The sequence below is a fragment of the Carassius gibelio genome, chromosome B3, assembly GCF_023724105.1.
Source record: "Carassius gibelio isolate Cgi1373 ecotype wild population from Czech Republic chromosome B3, carGib1.2-hapl.c, whole genome shotgun sequence".
NCBI classification, from domain to species: domain Eukaryota; kingdom Metazoa; phylum Chordata; class Actinopteri; order Cypriniformes; family Cyprinidae; genus Carassius; species Carassius gibelio.
The window spans coordinates 23,240,858-23,258,997 of record NC_068398.1 but is presented as its reverse complement, the minus strand read 5'-3'; the positions used below and the strand labels follow the sequence as shown (position 1 = coordinate 23,258,997).

At 36.9% G+C, this 18,140-nt stretch overlaps 1 protein-coding gene across 2 annotated transcripts; it reads left to right on the top strand.

Annotated features, from left to right (window-relative positions):
* Positions 1–423: 423 nt before the first annotated feature.
* emp2 (epithelial membrane protein 2) lies at positions 424–16,302 on the top strand. Of its 2 annotated transcripts, none has more exons than XM_052552975.1 (5): positions 424–591; positions 11,268–11,382; positions 11,724–11,820; positions 11,997–12,137; positions 14,912–16,302. In XM_052552975.1, the coding sequence occupies exons 2-5, from the start codon at positions 11,305–11,307 to the stop codon at positions 15,079–15,081; spliced, it is 486 nt and encodes a 161-aa protein (XP_052408935.1). In that variant the 5' UTR covers positions 424–591; positions 11,268–11,304; the 3' UTR covers positions 15,082–16,302. The 2 variants fall into 2 exon arrangements, with proteins under 2 accessions (XP_052408935.1, XP_052408936.1); XM_052552976.1 differs by lacking the exon at positions 424–591 and adding an exon at positions 9,469–9,499.
* The last annotated feature ends 1,838 nt before the right edge of the window (positions 16,303–18,140 follow it).

Below are 18,140 nucleotides of genomic sequence, written 5' to 3'. Positions count from 1 at the left end.
GTATTGCAGATAGTTTTTTTGAATTGGATAGCCCTCTGGATGTTCACAGAAGCAGCTGCTTAGAAGAACAAGGGAGAGGTAGCTGAGCTAAGACTTTCCCTTGCACTCTTGGTCGTCTTCAACACCACAGAACCACATTTAGACACACATAAACCACCAACCAAATCTGTCACACTCTCCGTCAAAATCACGTGAGAATGAGTGGAAAAATAGATGCGTGAGATGTTCAGAGCAGGCTGTTTTGGGACAAATGACATGCGTGTCGGCTTCTGAAGTCTTAAACCTTGTCCAGATTAAAAAGGAAGCATTTCACAAAGAATTGTGAACATACTGTCAAAACCTAATGCTTTCAGAAAGCTTCCCCTCCCTCCCTCGACACAGCAGAGCAGAGCACAGCACGTATTGAGTTCCAGACCACACCCAACCAGACTTCTGGGCTGTTCAGGATTTTGGAGAGGAGGAGCGCGCACTTTTTCCTCATTTCACTACTACTACGTTTACCCTGCAGTCACGCTTGCATCACTTCGTCTCCACGTCTGCCTGCCCTCTCCAAACGATACAATATTTGACCCTTTAGGCTTCTCTTCAGCGGTGAGTGTGAACCATAAGTAACTTTTTCTACAGGCATGCAAACATTTAGAAGTCATAAAACTCTTTGAGAGGATCACAGGATCTTTGATGTCTAAAATACTGGCTGGAGTAAGTAGGCAGTTGATTTATTGCTACCTGAAAGGCTTAATTTATGTGTTTGAGAGTTTATTGCCTGAAAATGTAAACTGAAGAGTTTGTGAGAAAAGGGGCGTTGGCGGTGATGCTTCACTGATGAATCAGCAGCGCATACTTATAACTAGACTTAACTTCATATTCTTAGACCTTTTGTTTACTTATAATCTTTTTTTCTTACTTCAAAGCAAGCAGGACAATCTAGTTTGACTTCAGTTTTTAGAATAGAAAAGAAAAAAATAGAGCTGTACTTTAATCCCTTAAGGATTTGTTCTGGTGTTTGGCGGCTGTTCATTTTAAAATCATTTGGAGTGAAGTACCATCAACTCTGTCTCCCATATCGCCCCCTGGTGAAAGCATTTCATCTGTCAGTACAGGCTATCCTGTTTTTCAGATGTTTTCATAAGTCATATCTGAACTTCTATGATTAAACATTTGAAATATGTATTTTTTTTTGGATTGAACTGTATATAAGAGGAAAGTTTGTATTCCCAACTTTCCTAAAATAAAATGCATTAAACAATCACGTTCCAGTCAAAAGATATTGTAGATTGTGTTAGTGTTCTGAAAAAAAAAAAAAAAAAAAACATATTAGATGTAGAGGGTGTGATGTTTTGCACTTTACAAGGCCAAGCATTGTTCCTAACGTGGTAATACAAATTGTTTTGCATGTTTGATTAATTTTGCATGTGTCGCATTTCATCTCTCTCAGTTGAGTGTGTGTGAGACAGATAGTCACAGTGTTTTCTCGGTGGCACATTCCAGCGTGTTGCTCGTGGGACAGTTTTGGGGGTGGGGAGTGTGAAGTGTGTTCATGAGGTGCAGCCTTTTTCACTGGACTGGATTTCCGGACGCCTGTCTGCTCTGCTATTACAACACAAACACAGCCGCAGTGAGTGCCATAACTCAAACCTACCTATCAAAAGCCAAACCGCTCCAGGAAAGGATATGTGCGCGAGCCTTTAAAACACAGTGTGATGTATAGTTCAGCCACCGCGAAAACTCATATCCAGCATTATTTGAAAGATATTTATCATCCTACTCACAGTTTGTGTAGTAGTCCAACCTATCCATACATCATCCATGCTACAACTCTGTTGTGGTGGCCATTTCGCACCAACTCCCCTGTTAAGAGTCTGTGTTGGAAGATTTGGACAAAGTGATGGCTTATTTTCCATGTATTAATTTTCCATGCTGCAAAAGTGAGAGGCTTTTCCAGTTACTTATGGACCAAGTTGTTTCCAACCTCAGTTTCTCTCTCTCTCTCTCTCTCTTGTTTTGGGTCGCTGATTGATCTAGCAGAACTGATGCCGCTCAGAAATGTGCTGCTTGCAGGGATTTCCAAAGAATAGGTGGCAGGTTTTATTTGTGGATGGGTTGTTTCATTAGAATCTATGCTGTCAACGTTTGGATCAGGAAATGCCTCTCCCTTTGGTTGAGCCAAATCTCTGGACACTCTTTTTTTAACCCTCACGTCAAGCTCAGATTGACCAAGCTACAGGAGGGGGCGTGTGCCCCTCAATATATGTTAAAGATTGAAAAGTTAAATCATGCATCTCTTTAATTTTTTTTAATTTTTTTTTTTTAAAATGGCAGTATTAAAAGCCAGTAAATTAAGTAAAAGGCTGAATCAGTAACTAAACTAAATGACTCGGAACAGCATGTGAAACTATTGGACCGGATGTCCATACATATTTTCCGGAATTGATTCAGTTTGGATCCCATTTATTTGATTCTAAATCATTTGGGTGTATTTTAGTTATAATTTTCATTTTGCTTGTATATGATAGACATTCTAGCCACTGTAAATGATATGTAAAAAGATTCAGATTGAGTCAAATTGTTAACTTGTCTTTGTAAACTGATTGTTTGAAAGCTCCGCTGCCTCATGAGACATTCTTTTTGGGAATTATGTTTCATCGGACACTGTTTTTCATATTTACTAAAACCAACTGTATCATGGGAGGCATTTGTTTATGAATCATGCAAAATTGGTCACTTTGTTTATTTTTGATCCACCTTCAAGTAATTCATAATTAGACTACAATTGTCAAGTTGAATGTTTTATGTGTGGATAAATAGACTTTTTCTGTCAGTCTTTTTATTTAATCACATTCAATAGAGAATCCAGACTGATTAGTAGCTTGGGTAAAATGTGTTGTACAAAATACAAAATGTGGTGCTGCTCCAGTTTAACTCGTCAGTTCATGTTCAAATGAAACTCACTGGATTGTGAACTTTAGTTGAAAGGTGATTGTAATGGACAGGGAGCTGTTTCCTAACTCTCTTGCTATTGCTTCAGCAAAACTGTGACAAAGAATTTCTGATACTTTAATCTTGCCATTAACTGCTAATGTGTTCTCAGCAACATAATGCTGTGACAAAAGAGAGAAAAATGAAGCAGTTTTTTAAAGATGGTTCCATTGACTTTTCATTTGTTTTCACCAATTACAGATAGAATAACACTGAAACTCATTCTTCTCCAGTGATCGGTGGAATCCAGGGTCACTGTTGTGTCACAGACACAGTGACTTGGAAAATGTGTGAATCGTAAAACCAGTCTGAGTCTTTGAGTCTGGGAAGCTGTGATGTGTTTGCATGTTTTTTGAAGTGTTGCTGTGGATTTTGGTAGCAAAGTGTGCACAGGGGTGACACTGCTGAAGCTTAAAGCCTCTCTTAGCTTATGAAAAAGTCTACGAGGAGGTCTTTTCTTGATATACCAGTCTTACCAGAGATCCACACCAGCTTTAAACACAAGAACAACGCCATGCTTAGCAGTAAACAGTCACATTCCATGCTAATATAAGAGAAAAGAAAACGATATGGCTTTGACAGACATGCACTTAGAGGAAAGAGGGGGATGTGCTCATGTGGGTGTGTCTGTATTGTCATGCCTTAAGGTCATGTCTAAACAGTAAATTTTCAATCATAAACTGCATTTTGTATTCATTTGGCAAATCAGCGGGAGGGTGCTTTAGTAAAATTATAATTTTCATGTTAATGCTGTTTACCAATAATACTACTAAACATACTATTTTATTTAAATAAACACATTAAAGTCAATAGTTATGTCAATTCTTTCATTTTGTGAATTTAAGTACTTAAATTAAGGAAAAACATCCTTAAAACAGAGGAGGGACTAATACTAAAAACAGTGACCTAGAAATAGTGTAGAATCTTACATATTTCTTATTCATTAATGCTGTAAAATTTCTTTATTTAAAATGTTTAAACCCTTAAATGCTTTCCCCTGAGATTTTTTAAAGAAATGAAAAATCTTATTTCACAAAATTGCATTTAATTGATTAAAAAATGAATTAAAGACATTTATAATGTTACATTTATATTAAATAAAAGCATTTCTTTTGAAATTTTGATTCATCACAGATTGTTTTCAACACTGATAAAAAATATTTTTAAAAACCCCAGAGAATGGTGTTTATGACCTTAGTCTGATTTTATGGTTTGAGAGCCTCAAAATTATTCTCTAGTCTGTGGCTTTAGTGCACTTAAGATTTAAAACTTGCTGCTAAGTGCACAGGACACAACAAGAAACTCCCTGGGAGTAACAAGAGTTCTCTCTTTTTTCCTGCTGAAAGATCAAAGGAGCTACTGAGAATCTGGACAGTGTGTGAATGCATTAAACACAGCCGTCCTGATTCTCAGCGAGAGGGGTTGTCTGGATGTGGCCGCTGGGGTTCAGCAGCGTGTCTTTTGACAGATCCATGTGGGAGCCGTTACTCGTGCTGGCGGCGTGTCATCAGTGGAATGCGATGTGAAAACAGAGCCTGAGGCACCTGAGCATGGTTGCTCTGCAGTAGAGCCATAGCAGTGAGATGAAAGCCTATCAGCAGGCCACGCTGAGAGCCGAGCGGGACCCTACTGTGTGTGAATGAGGCTCCTACTGAGATCAGCTGCAGCAGGAACACATGTGCCTTGCCAAAATACACTTCTACTACAAAATGAAGAGAGCCTTGTGCCAAAACTGCCCAGAATGGTGTTGAAATATCTGTGGAGTACCTCAAGGTTTTGTAATAGGAACCTTAAGGCTTTGTACAAGTATACACACTGTACACGTCATTTTTGGTGAGAGTTTGTTCTTTTTTTCCTTACCTTTTTTTTGTGTCCAAGAAGTACTTTACTGGGTGAGACTAATAGAAGATACCCAAAAGCAAGTTTTGTTTGTTCTGTACATTAAACTTTATTTTAGGCAGCTGCCAAAAGCAGCAACCCCATTCTGGCTATTGTTTTTACTCCAAAAACATGTTTTATGTTTCCATTCTAGTTCACATGCACCAGTGTGACTACAGGGGCTGCACAGTAGGGAAAAGATAATTGGAGACATCAGTAACAGATCTGATTGTCAGCGTGTGTTCTGAGTTGTATAATTTAATTTCTTGCGACACTGTAAATGTTAAGTGCAGCTGTTAATTTGAGGCACTATTTCTATCCGACTCAAAAAGATTAGTTGGTGTAAGTGTAGTTTGGTAGAGAGTTTGATTCGGGGATATAAAATAATATTCTTGTTCATTCTTTTTCATCAAATTTTCATAACCGGATCTTTCAGTGAAAAGACCTCTCTGGTGATGTATGCTGGACTTCTCCAAACATTTAGTCTGTATAAACCCAATCCTTTTCTTAAAATCAACTGTAAACTATCATTTATATCTGACTGTATAAGTAGCTGAAAGATGGAACAAAGTCCCTGGCTTTTTTATTTTCATAAATAATCCATCTTGAATTTTATATCAATTTCGGTCTGTGCCTCCCTTGTATGTGAACTTTAATTCAAAATATATTTACATATATTACTATGGCTTGAATTTTGTTTGGTTGAAATTAGTAGGATTCGGGGAAAAATTAACCATTCCTCCACAAATGGTCCCGGGAGTTAAATAATGGTGCAAATCCCAGTAATTTAACAAGCGCAAACATTAGTAAATTGCGTGATTCTTTTTAATACTCAACTTTCATTCGTTATTAATAAATCTGCTTAACGAAAGCATGTAAAAAGAATGGTTGCAAATTCTGCCATCATTTACATTTTTTTTTCAAACCTTGAATTTTTTTTTTAATCTTTAAAAAATGATTATATTTTGAAAAATGTGTATTTATTATTATTTTTTAATACAATGAAAGTTAATGAGGTCCAATGTTGTTTAGTATGGAGCCCAACATTCTTTAGAATATGTTTTTGTGTTCCACAAAAAAAGGTTTGGAACAGCAGGAGGGTGAGCAAATGCTAACATAATTTCAAATTTTTTGGTGAACTATTACATATTAAAGTGTGTCACATAGAATATAATTATTGAAAAAAGTATTGGGAATTGTGGGCAAAGAAAACAATGGGTAACAGTAATCACATGACTGAAGTACCACAGATGTGCCAAAGATGTCTTCACGTTTACTTGACTTTAAAATGATCCTTGTAGCAATTTGCAACACATACCCCAGACCACAGATTTTAGCTACAGATTACCCATGATGCCCCCTGACAAATATGCTGTATGGCAAAAATTATTACCCTGATGTCTTTTTGTAAACTGTAGCCATCAAACCTAACTAGAGGCCTGTTAGGAAATCAGTTGAATGGGACCCAGCAGGCACATTTCAGTGCTTAATTTTAACTTTATTGAGCAAGAACTGGGCTGCATTTAATTTATGACTGTATTCTAGAACAAACGCCCCTGTCCTGATAGGATAAACATGAGTGCTTCAGTGGAAATGAGTCTGTGAGAATGCACTGATCTTAATTAGATTATTGTTTATAGCTTTAAGAATGCCTAGCACTTGCTGAAAAATGAAAATGTTGTTTATCCATGGCTGTTAACCTTCATGGCTTCACAACTGTTTCCGAGGACGGTTCTTTTTAGCACATTTCCTTTCATCTCGGCAGTGAAGGACATCTACAATAAAAGGCGTGCATGGATTGAATCCACAATAAACTCTGTTCATCATCATTTCTTCCCGTATCTGAACCATTGCACGCTTTTCTTCCCTTTTATCTGCATTCTCTCATGTCTCAGAGTGCGAGTTGGTCTTCAGACTGCAAAACAACCCATAAACGGTTTGTTACCTTTGGGCTGACATTTTAAACCACAGGCCATGTCAAACATACACACTAAAACATTCCCCCTCATATCCCTCGTTTACTTTGAGGTTTTCCCTCTAGCTCAGCACTGGTAGTCAGGGTCAGGTTAGGTCAAACCGGGTGGTAACATTTTCTGCAGTTCCCATTTGCATGTTTTTGTCATCATTTATTGATTTAACAAATGTTGTACAATCTGGACTTCATGAGCAAAATATCTGCACCAGACATAATTCATAAAACACTTTATCCTTTGGATTTTGCACAATGATTTGTTTCCTGAGTAGAGTTATGGATGTCTGACTGCGTCATGTTATTGAGGAACATTCTTTTTTTTGAGTTCATGCTGCTTCTGCTTAAATGCTGCAGGAAGAACAATGATGCACAATGAAACGGGAGTAATTGTCGGGTTGTCTGTGTGTTATCTGCTGCCTTTGACGTCACAGCTCAGGATAGTCAATAGTGAAGCACTTTGTGATTGTTTCTGTGGTCAGTGGAGGTTTGGGACACTGAATCACCACAAAATGTATCAAACTAAATTAACAAAAAAAAAGTTATAAAGGAAACTTTTGTTTGAATCTATATGCTTTTATCTGTTCACGTAGTTTCAAACCTGTATAACAAAGAAATATTTTGAAAAGTGACCTTTTTTTTAATAACTGAAAGAGATCTATTGACATTGTTTCTGAAAGGATTCCCAAATGAATTAAGATTTAATTGAACAGAATGTAAACATATCTGCAAATCAGTTCCGATATCCAGCCCTGGTCATAAATGATGTGCAGTACACATGCCCTGCGTGGATTAAAGCTGCAAAGCTTTGCTGGGTGACACTGAAGCTTTCCTTCTCATCTCAATAATTTGTTCCATGACAGTAGTTTCTGTTTTCAGCAGTGGCCGACTTGGAAGTCTCCTGGAGACTGCGGCTTTTATGAAAAAATGACATTAAAAGTGAAACTCAAGTCAGCGTTTTCCACCAAGCTTAGGGGAAACGAGCAGGGGCTCCGTAGCGTTTGCACTCACACACTCATGTGCAGACATTTCCCAGTGCAGAAATAAGTCGACATGGCTTATCTGCTACCTTTTAAAGCGCTGACTCCAATTAATTTACTAATGATGGTTTGTAAATTCTCTGGAAACCTCTAGGCTTGGGAGGTATGGCTGTCATTATCATCCCGCAGGATTGTACATAGCAAAGTGAAACTCCACAGCAAGTTTCCAAGACAAACGCTCATAGGTTTTCATGTCTCAGCCTATATAAACTTTAACGGGGCCCCAGCCCCCATTACAAGGCTGCGCTAAATGCTGGATTTCTGGATTTTTCTCTGACTTCTGTGATTTGTTATTTGACCTGAGCCTGACTGATTGATCTAATGTACAGGAATGACATATTTATTCCCAAGCCACACTTAAAAGCCACACAAGTAGAGTAACCGTTAGAGCTTGTTGTTGGTCCTTTCTCAACATGCTGCCAATAGAGCATGAATTGTACTGAAACTGTTTTTCTTAAAGACCCTTGTGGTCATGGATTCGCCTCTTTTTGACGGTTACAGGTACACGGTTCCTGTGAAGGCTGAAGTGAATTACCCGTGAAACTGATTCCACTCTTGCCGTTGGCCTCGGTGAACCTCTACAGTAGATCTTTTGTTCCTGAAAGGCCTGAGGGGACTGTGCACAGACGATTATCCCTCTGTGTAGCCAACATACAATTTTCAGTATGTACTTCCGCGTGTATTCTGTGTTTGGTGGGCCTCTGCCCAGTCAAAGGGTTTCATTTTCAGGAAACAGGAATTTTCTTCCTCAATTTCCCACCATTTACAGAGCCGCTAGTGACATAAACAACAAAACACTGGTTCTCTGTCTGTTAAATGCCACATTTGCGCCATTATAGAGTTCAGCAAATTAACAGATGCCGCCCAGCAGCTCTTGGAAATGCAGTGATCCTGACAGACTGCTACAGTCTCAGATGAAGAACGCATGAAGGAGTAACTTCAAGACCTTAATTAAGAATCTTCTTCGTTTTTATAACTACTTGATTTGTTTTTGCATCTCTTTTGAAGCTTGAAATTATCAGTCTCCTTTCATTGTAAAAACGTGTTTCAAATATTCATTTTTTTTTTTTTTTTTTATCTCAGAATCATCTGCTCAACACATTTCCTACTTCAGATCACAGATTTTGGGACAGCATGTTTTGAGTTTTTGGTCTCTTGTTCCTCCTCTCCTGGCTCCTCCCCTTCCAGCCCCTCTACGCCCCCAAGTACAACACAGGAAGGCAGCTGAAGAGAAAATGAAGACCATGTGTGGATCAAGAACATGATAGGCTACAATTTAATGAGACAAGCCTCCCACTTTACACTCTACAGAGACAGACAGCTAATGCACAGCCTGAGGGGGTGAAGGTCTCCAGAGGATTTCCACTACTGCCTCTGAATAAATGAACAACATTCTCAGTCTTTATTAATGCCTACACTTAATTTTATTCCCAATACCTTCCCTGACCTTAGAAGAAACTGTTAAAGTTAAAAAAGAGAGGATTTTCAGGCCTGTGTTTGTAAAGACTTCTACTAGACGAGCGTCATCCTGTAACCTCCCACACTGCCCCACCCTTGTGTGCTAAGGCTGGCTTCCTCTTCCGACTCGGGTCTCTTTTAGTATGTTGGCTGAATCTTTCAGACTCGGTTTTGAGCGGTAGGTTTCTTTGCTTTCTTTAAGATAAGCGCAAACAGAAACCCTCCTTTCTTTTAGCATTTTCCCACCTAAACTCTTTACTGCTCAAATGCCACACCCTGTCTCCCACATCCCATCTTAAAGAGACAGTTTACACACAGATGAAAACTCTGCCTTTATATCGGCTACACTTCCACGTGTTTTTCTAAACCTGTATGACTTCCTGTCTTTGACACCAAAAGAAGAAGTTAAGCAGGATGTTAAGGTTTTTCTTCTACAAGTTGTGAGTGGGGATGTCAGCTAACTAAACATATAAATATTCCCCAGTTGATGCTTCTTGATAATGTGGAGAGTTTCCACATGTTAGCTCAATGGCGCCACCTCAGGACAGATTCATACACCTGGAGCAAAACAGCTTCATCTTAATTAAGATGGGAATTATTGAAGATCTGGTTGTGTATAAACTGTATAGTAAGGAAACAGATTAAATGGGGGAATTTTTTAAAGGATGAAAACATCATCGTTAACAGCTGATTATATCATTGTTTTCTTTCACTATGTTCATTTACCTCCTTCTGTATCATTTTTTTATTACCCAAAAAAAATCTGTTTAATCCTTCGTACATTTGTTCCTGCTTCAGTAAGCCTTGCGTAAACTAGTCACGTATTTTAGAGTTTACATTTCTGTTTGTGTATCTAGTTAAAATTGCTATAAGTGTCTCAAATAAAATTATGTAAATGTAAAGGATTTTGTATCCTAGCAAAAAGATGAAACCCTGTTCACCACATATGGTTTTTGCGACATGTATTTTACAGACATAGTGCTGATGTGATATAATCCTTAGAGGTGTCTTTTTTTAATTTATTGTATCCTCAAGTACTGAGCATTAAAACACTTCAGAGCAAAAAATGGGTTTCTCACTTCCAGTATAAACTTACACCCACTATACAAGGTGAAGAAGAAAAAAGGCATTCATAAATGGCTCGGAGCGGCTGTGGTGCAGGCTGAGATGTATATGCTGTCTGTATTGGCTGTAGTGCAGTGAATCACGGGAAGCTAATTTAGCAGCTGACTCTGAGACTTGTGTGTGACGTAAGCAGAAGCTGACTGCATGTGAGGTTTTAGACTTGCCTCCTATCTACTTGAATTTTCAATTATACCTTACAAAATCATAAATGTAGCTTCTTTAACTCGAATAACTCTAAAAACATTTTCTGGTATAATATAAAGTGGTTTGTATTGCTCTGCATGTTTAAATCTTTGTGACATTTATTTAATTTTAATTTGCTGGGTTAAACATTATTGTGAAGTGTCTATCGTATGCAAAACAGAAATAGGTATAATATAATTAATCGCTAACACAATACAATAATATCCCAATAGTTAATGTTAGTTAATCTATTAACGGATATTATTTTAAAACATCTGTTCCTTGTAAGTAAGGTTGTAACTCAGTTCATGTTAACAGATTCTGGTATTATTGGTAATAATTTCAAATTTACCTAAGACTGTTACATGCTTTGGGGTTATTTGTCATTGTTAACTAATGTAATGTATTTACGTTAACAGGAACCTTATTGTAAAGTGTTACCAAATAATTTAGATTAAAAAAAAAACCTTGTGGATAAGTACTTCCAAGGTCATAGTGCAGAATAAGAGTAGGTTGTTCAGATAGGCACATGGTGATTTTCCCACCAAGAGAAGCAGAAAACAGCAGTTCCCGTTCTCAGTCTCAGCTTTGTACTCAGGATTTGTATAACATTCTCGTGTCTTTCTTTTCCCCTCCAGATTCTCCTGCTTTTGATTTTCTGTTCCACCATCAGCCATGTTGATCATTTTGGCCCTCATCATCCTCTTCCACATCACCTCAGCAATTCTACTCTTCATATCAACCATCAGAAACGTAAGATGATCTTCATCAGGTTCTTTTTTTTTTTTTGCTTAAAAAAAACCCAATGTGTTATTATTGGGGTTTTCAGCAAAAAGCCCAGCTTTTTCTCATCTAGCACCATTTCTGCTAAAGTTATCTCAAATAAACTGTTGATCTGTAACAGCACATACTGTACAATGTACTGCTATAACAACTGTATTCATTTTAAGAAATAAACTTTTCTATACATGTATATTATATACCTTGTAATAATAATCTGCAAAGCTAATTAGAATTTTACAAAATGTTCTTAAACACATCATTTTTCTCTCTGAGTTTTTATGCTGTCAATATATATTCTCCATCTTTTCAAGGTATGGTGGGTCTGGAAGGATTACTCCTTAGATCTCTGGTATCACTGCAACTCCACAGACTGTTATGATATACCGAATAGTGCAACCTACGATGCAGGCAAGCCTTGAATATCATAAAATCTAAGTCAAATATAACCACCATTTACTTTGGTCAGAGCAACATGTCATACAGTATAAATGCTTGTGTTATTGGCATTGTTTAAAGTTGTTGATTGATAAAACCTGTCCAGAAGGAGACACTTATCGCATCTTGGTTCTCTTCATCTTTATCAGCCTATCTTCAGACTGTCCAGGCCACCATGATACTGGCCACTATCTTGTGCTGTGTGGGTTTCTTTGTCTTCATCCTTCAGCTCTTCCGTCTGAAGCAGGGAGAGAGATTTGTCTTCACGGCCATCATCCAGCTCTTGTCTGGTGAGTTCATTCCCAAAGAATATATTTCTAATCATTGTTAGCAGTACAATTTCCGTTTCTTATTGTCTATGTATTGTGCAAAGAAAATGAACAATTAGCCACAGGTAAAGAGGGGTCTTGAAGCACCTTGAAGTATTTGTACTATTATTTTGATGCCATCTTTCTAGTATGTAAATTGACCCAGCTTTGAAAGACTTATTTTGTAAGATGAAAAACTTTTACCACATTTATTACAAGTACATTTAAAGAAATAGTTCATACAAAACAAAGTTTACTCACGCTCAGATCATCCAAGATATAGATGATTTTTTCTTCTTCTTCAGATCAGGATTGGAGAAATTTAGCATTGCATCAGTTGCTCACAAACGGATCCTCTGCAGTGAATGGGTGCCGTCAGAATGGGAGTTCAAACTCCTTAGAAAAATATTACAGTGTGTGCAACACATTTAACGGAGGACATTTTCCTCTTCCTGTGAGAGAAGGTCTGATCACAAATGCAAACATTGTTTTATGTTTACGCAGCACAATGATGAGCTTTGTAAAAACAATATGTTTCAGAAAGGTGCGGCATAGAGGAGAAACAATCATCTGCAGCATGTGGAAAATAATGTTGTTTTTTTAACCTTAATCCTCAGACACATTGCATTACGCCACATACACAAAACAACGTGTTTTAGCATGTCCTATGACCCCATTAAAGAAATATGTAGATGGACTGGGATGTTAGAGGACAACAGGTGATAGACTTTATCACACGAGGATCATGAAACGGATTAACGTTAAAACACCTTGATGATTTTGTTTCAAACGAGCAGCTTTTCTCTTCATTAGCAGTTAATTTATGAACTGGGGTTATGTGGATTACTGTGAAGTTTTTATCAGCTGTTTGGACTCTCATACTGACGGCACCCATTAACTACAGAGGATCCATTGGTGAGCAACTGATGTGATGTTACATTTCTCCAAATCTGTTCCAACAAGGAAACAAACTCAAACTCATCTTTGATGACATCAGATTTGTATTTTTGGGTGACGTATTCCCTTAGAAAATCTTTTATTTATACAAAAAATTTCATTTTATAATATGTTTTTTATTTATTGTATTGTTTGTTGAATGTTGAGTCTTTATCGGTCAAGTAATAGCTTGTGAACCGTAAAGGGATAGTTCACCTAAAAATGAAAATTCTGTCATTAATTACTCACACTTGTGTTGTTTCAAATGAGTAAGACTTTCTTTCATCTTCGGAACACAAATAAAGATATTTTTGATGAAATCCGAGAGTTTTCTTACCCTTCATCGACAGCAAGGGTACAACTACATTCAAGGCCCAGAAAGGAAGCAAGGACATCCTTAAAATAGTTCATGTGATATTAGGGATTTGACCATAATTTTATGAAGCTGCGAGAATAATTTCTGAGAGAAAACTCAAATAACGACTTTACTCAACAATTTGTCCTCCTCGGTGTCATTCTCTGCTGCACTTTCACAAGAGTACCATGACACATGCATGTGGTGCTTCTAACGCAGGAGCTGCCATTCAGTTTACAAGTAGAGGAAGATGCACGCAAACATCATCATTCATTAACGTCTTTGATTTCAAAAGAGGATGACTTGCAATTTTTTACCTAGCCTTGTTTGAACAAGAATATACAGCCCTATCTCATGGCAATTCATACATACGACCTCACTCATACAAATTTATATGATTTTTGCTAAATTGTATGCATTTTACATAAAAATTTATATGAATGACATACACCTAACCCTGCTTCAAAACCTACCCATCACTGGGGTGTAGACAAATCATAAAAAAATCATGTGAGGTCATACGAATGTATATGAATTAGCCACCTCATAAAATATGTATGAATTGGTCATGAGATTGCGTTGGAATATACAGACGATGAACAAAGAGAAATGGACATTCTACCTTGGAATTTCCTGAAAGCGCGTCGAAGACTGACATTGCTGAGAAGAAGTTGTTGAATGAAGGCATTTTTTTTTTTTTTTCACACAAAAGTTTTTGTAGCTTCATAAAAATTATGGCTGATCCACTGATTTCACATTGACTATTTTAATGATGTCTTAACTACCTTTCTGGGTCTTGAACATGTCAGTTGTGTTGCTGTCTATGGAGGGTCAGAAATCTCTCTCATTTTTTCAAAGGTCTTACAGGTTTGGAACAACATGAGGGAGAGAAATTAAAGCTGCGGTAGGTAACTTTTGACGCTCTAGCGGTTAATAAACAGAACTGCTTGCGTCTTGTGGAAGAACATTGTAGCCGGAACTACTTCTCTCTGTTTATGTCTATGAAGAATCACAAAGGTACTGGGCTACTCCGCCGCGGTACCCCCGAAGCAATCTAAAATAGTCTGAATATAAACACTTATTATAGGTGCACCCTAGTGATTCAGGACAAGCTAAAAACACGGTTTGGAAAATTGATTCATGGTGTACTCGCTTATTATATACATTTTTCTACATTTTGAACACAAAGTTATGGACCGCAGCTCTTATTGGTTGTTTTTTACCGGGAGCGATGGAGTTTCTGCAAATGGCAATAGGACCACTGGGAGGAGCCAGAGGAGCTTAATATTTTCACAGATTATCTGTCTCATATTCTACTGTCAGGACATAATGACAGGTTCAACAAATATGTAAAAAATATATATTTACAAAAGTTACATACTGCAGCTTTAATTTATGGGGGAAGTATCCATTTAAATTCTACTAGCCAACTGTAAATTGCTCTTTTTTTTTTTTCCTTCCACAGCTTTCTGTGTCATGACCGGCGCATCTATCTACACAGCAGAGCACTTAAGCTTCAAAAACGAGAATTTTAAGGATGGAGACTATGGATATTCCTTTGTTGTGGCTTGGGTCGCGTTCCCCATGACGCTGCTGAGCGGCTTGATGTATCTAGTGCTAAGAAAACGCAAATAAAGCACAACACACCACCTCACTAGCTGCACCCAGCTACAGCCTTAGCCAAGAGACTTTATTTGTAATGACACTTGTTTTTTATATGTAGATTAAATATTTGCCAAAGTTAGAATGAAGTAGATGATCTTATAATATTACATTTACATTACATTTATTCATTTAGCAGACGCTTTTATCCAAAGCGACTTACAGGCATACTGGAAACATAATTAGATTTTATTCATAGTATGTCACATTTTTTTACCTTGTTATGTATAATTTAGCTCTACCTGCCCAGTAAAAGAAGTGCTGTGATTTAGAAAGGTAAAATAGGGCATGGAAAAACACAAAGAGTGGGAGATATAATAGGACATACACATATATATAAATACAGTGGAACCACTATGGGCTCAACATGTAATGCATGATGTGAAACTGGCCTTATATGTAACACTTGGTGTGTAGTAAATAACATGCTAGTGTGATTTTTCCTGGTCATTATATGTGCCTGGGGAAAAAGTAATTCAAAATTAAATCTGAATGAAATATTGTGCTGCCAGTTTGCTGAGCACTATATCATACTTGAAGCTGAACAAATTATCAATATTAGTGGCACGATGTGTTCTCGTGTATAGAGGTTTTTTTTTGTTTTGTTTGTAAAATAGTCTTTTAGTGTTGACTAATTATATTGCATGTTTTTGTATTTGTTTGCAGCATTTAATCTGAAATCACTATTAACAAAAAGAGTACAGATTTGTAGTTCTTTTAGGCATTTTGTTTGATTAGGGCACTTGGGATTTATGTCATATTCATGCAAATAACCTTAAGATGATGGTGTTGGTGAAGCACACCAATGGTTTTAGTTTTCCTTTCTTCTGTAATCATTTCATCAACAAATCTGCTATGGAATAAAAAGCAATTAGCTAATATTATTTAGACGAAAAAGTGAAGTTAAGCTGTATTTATTAAGACTAACTGCATTGTTGCTGTTAATATTTTTTGTAATGAAGTATTATATCAATAGGCCTGAACATGTTTGTATAATGCTTAATTTTCAGAAGATTTTTAATGAATATTAGTGAAGGCTTTTGTAATTGGAATGAAACCACAATGGCAGCTTTGTATTTAAATGTCTGCTGAGTTGTTCAGGTCAGGTCTGTTTCTGGAGACTGATCGCCACCAAGGGCTTAATATTGTTCTTTTTCTTTTTTTTATCAAATAAATGTATTTTACATTAACAAACGCTTTGTGACTCTTTCTGTTCGGATGTACAGCAAAATATGTTGGATTAATCTCAAAATATGGCAGTTAATATGATCTGAGGCGTTTTAGTCATGGAAAAATGTCAAATGTTAAAACAACATGCAAAATAATTTTGCCTAAATATTACATATGTACATTGTTTGACTCAAAATTGAGCATTAATGTAAGAAAGTGTGAAAAAAGTCACTAATAATAATAATAATAATCTAGTGGAACATTTTAATGTCATTCAGTGTTGGAAAAAAGCATTCTCAAAATGAAATTGTGGTGAAACAGTACTTTCAAGCTTAACGTTTAACAGTTAGGGGAATTTACAGTTATGTAGTGAACATAGGTGCTAACACACACACATACACACAAAGCCCATATCTACAATTCAAGGTTCTCTAGCACTGGCAAGTCTCTTATCACTACGGTTGGATACACACACATAATAGGCTGACATTAATCTTGAAGAATAGAAATACTGGATAGAACAGGATTCTTGATATCTAGTATATTCTTCTAAATGTCACTGTTCTACAATTCTTTTCATCCCTCGCAGCGCACGTAGAGGAAGGGCCCCCACTGACCATTTTAGCTGACCTTGTGACCCTAGGAGAAGGAATACACTCATATATGCTCCTGTCTGTTACTTCTAAACACTCCTTCACCACATTTCAATATATGAAGTTATAAATGTACCTTTTTGAAGGTATTTTGACGGTTATTTTTTTATTTATTAAGAACATTATATAGACAAAGAAAAAAGCTGTTGTAATGTCGAACAAATAAACAAAAAAATACAAGAAAAGAGAAAGAAAAAAAAAACTCACTAAAGAGGTACAAGACGGGGGTATATAACTAATCACAAAGGATCACATCAAAGGAAAAGATTAAAATACTTACAAATGTATTTTGACGTATTCTGCTACTGCAATTCTGTCTAATGATGCAGTAAGTTCTGAACAAAAATATTTTAGACCCATCGTATCTGAATTTAAGACATTTTACGATTTTTTTAAAGGACCCACGGACACCCTGTGACTTCTGGTAGCCAATGTTGATATTTCAATTGACCAAAACAAACACGGCCCTACACCAAAAGGGTCTTGACCCTATTTTGACTGCTCAGCCCCACACATATGCATGCAACCCAGGCATCAGTTATGGCGGAATCTGCTGTTTTAAACATATTATCTTACTTTTCGGACACGCTTTGGAAGCTGATGCTTGAAACAGATAGTGGAGGAAGTTTAGATGCTCCAGGCTTATAGGGTGTGTTCATTAATGTGTCTTTATCATAGCTGAAGGGAATGACAATACGATTGCAGATGAACAAGCAAACATGACACACGAGCATATTCAAGCAAAAGCCAGCATATATTAGTTCTGTGAAACAAAGCAAAACCAATTTTACAACCCTGGTGTCTGATTGGAGGCCTTCCCGCTCCTTGAGTTCTCTCCAGCGCTGGAAAGCTAATATACATAACTATGTTTTCAGAGGTGTATAAAAACGTTACTTAATGAACCGTTATGTTTTTATTACCTTAGATTGAGGAATTTATATCTACATACACCATTGGTCTCCTAACATGGATGTCGCCATCATGTTTCTACACTTGCCCTAAACTGACAAACTGCTTTACAGAGCGTTTCGTCACTTTGTTGTTCTTGTGAATAAAACACTGACACAATGATGAACAAGTACATTAAAATTCGTAATACCATCGATTTATTGAATAATTAGGTAAATATAATTCATTGATTTACCTTTGTAAAGAAATATCATTGCTATCTGGTGTCTTTACCGAGGACATCTTTACCTGTGTCGGCAA

Bases quoted from the DNA above. Each gene is read 5' to 3' on its own strand.
- emp2 (XM_052552975.1), top strand. From the start codon at position 11,305: ATGTTGATCATTTTGGCCCTCATCATCCTCTTCCACATCACCTCAGCA. The intron at 11,383-11,723 runs GTAAGATGATCT...CATCTTTTCAAG, and splicing joins TCATATCAACCATCAGAAAC to GTATGGTGGGTCTGGAAGGA. The intron at 12,138-14,911 runs GTGAGTTCATTC...TTCCTTCCACAG, and splicing joins CATCATCCAGCTCTTGTCTG to CTTTCTGTGTCATGACCGGC.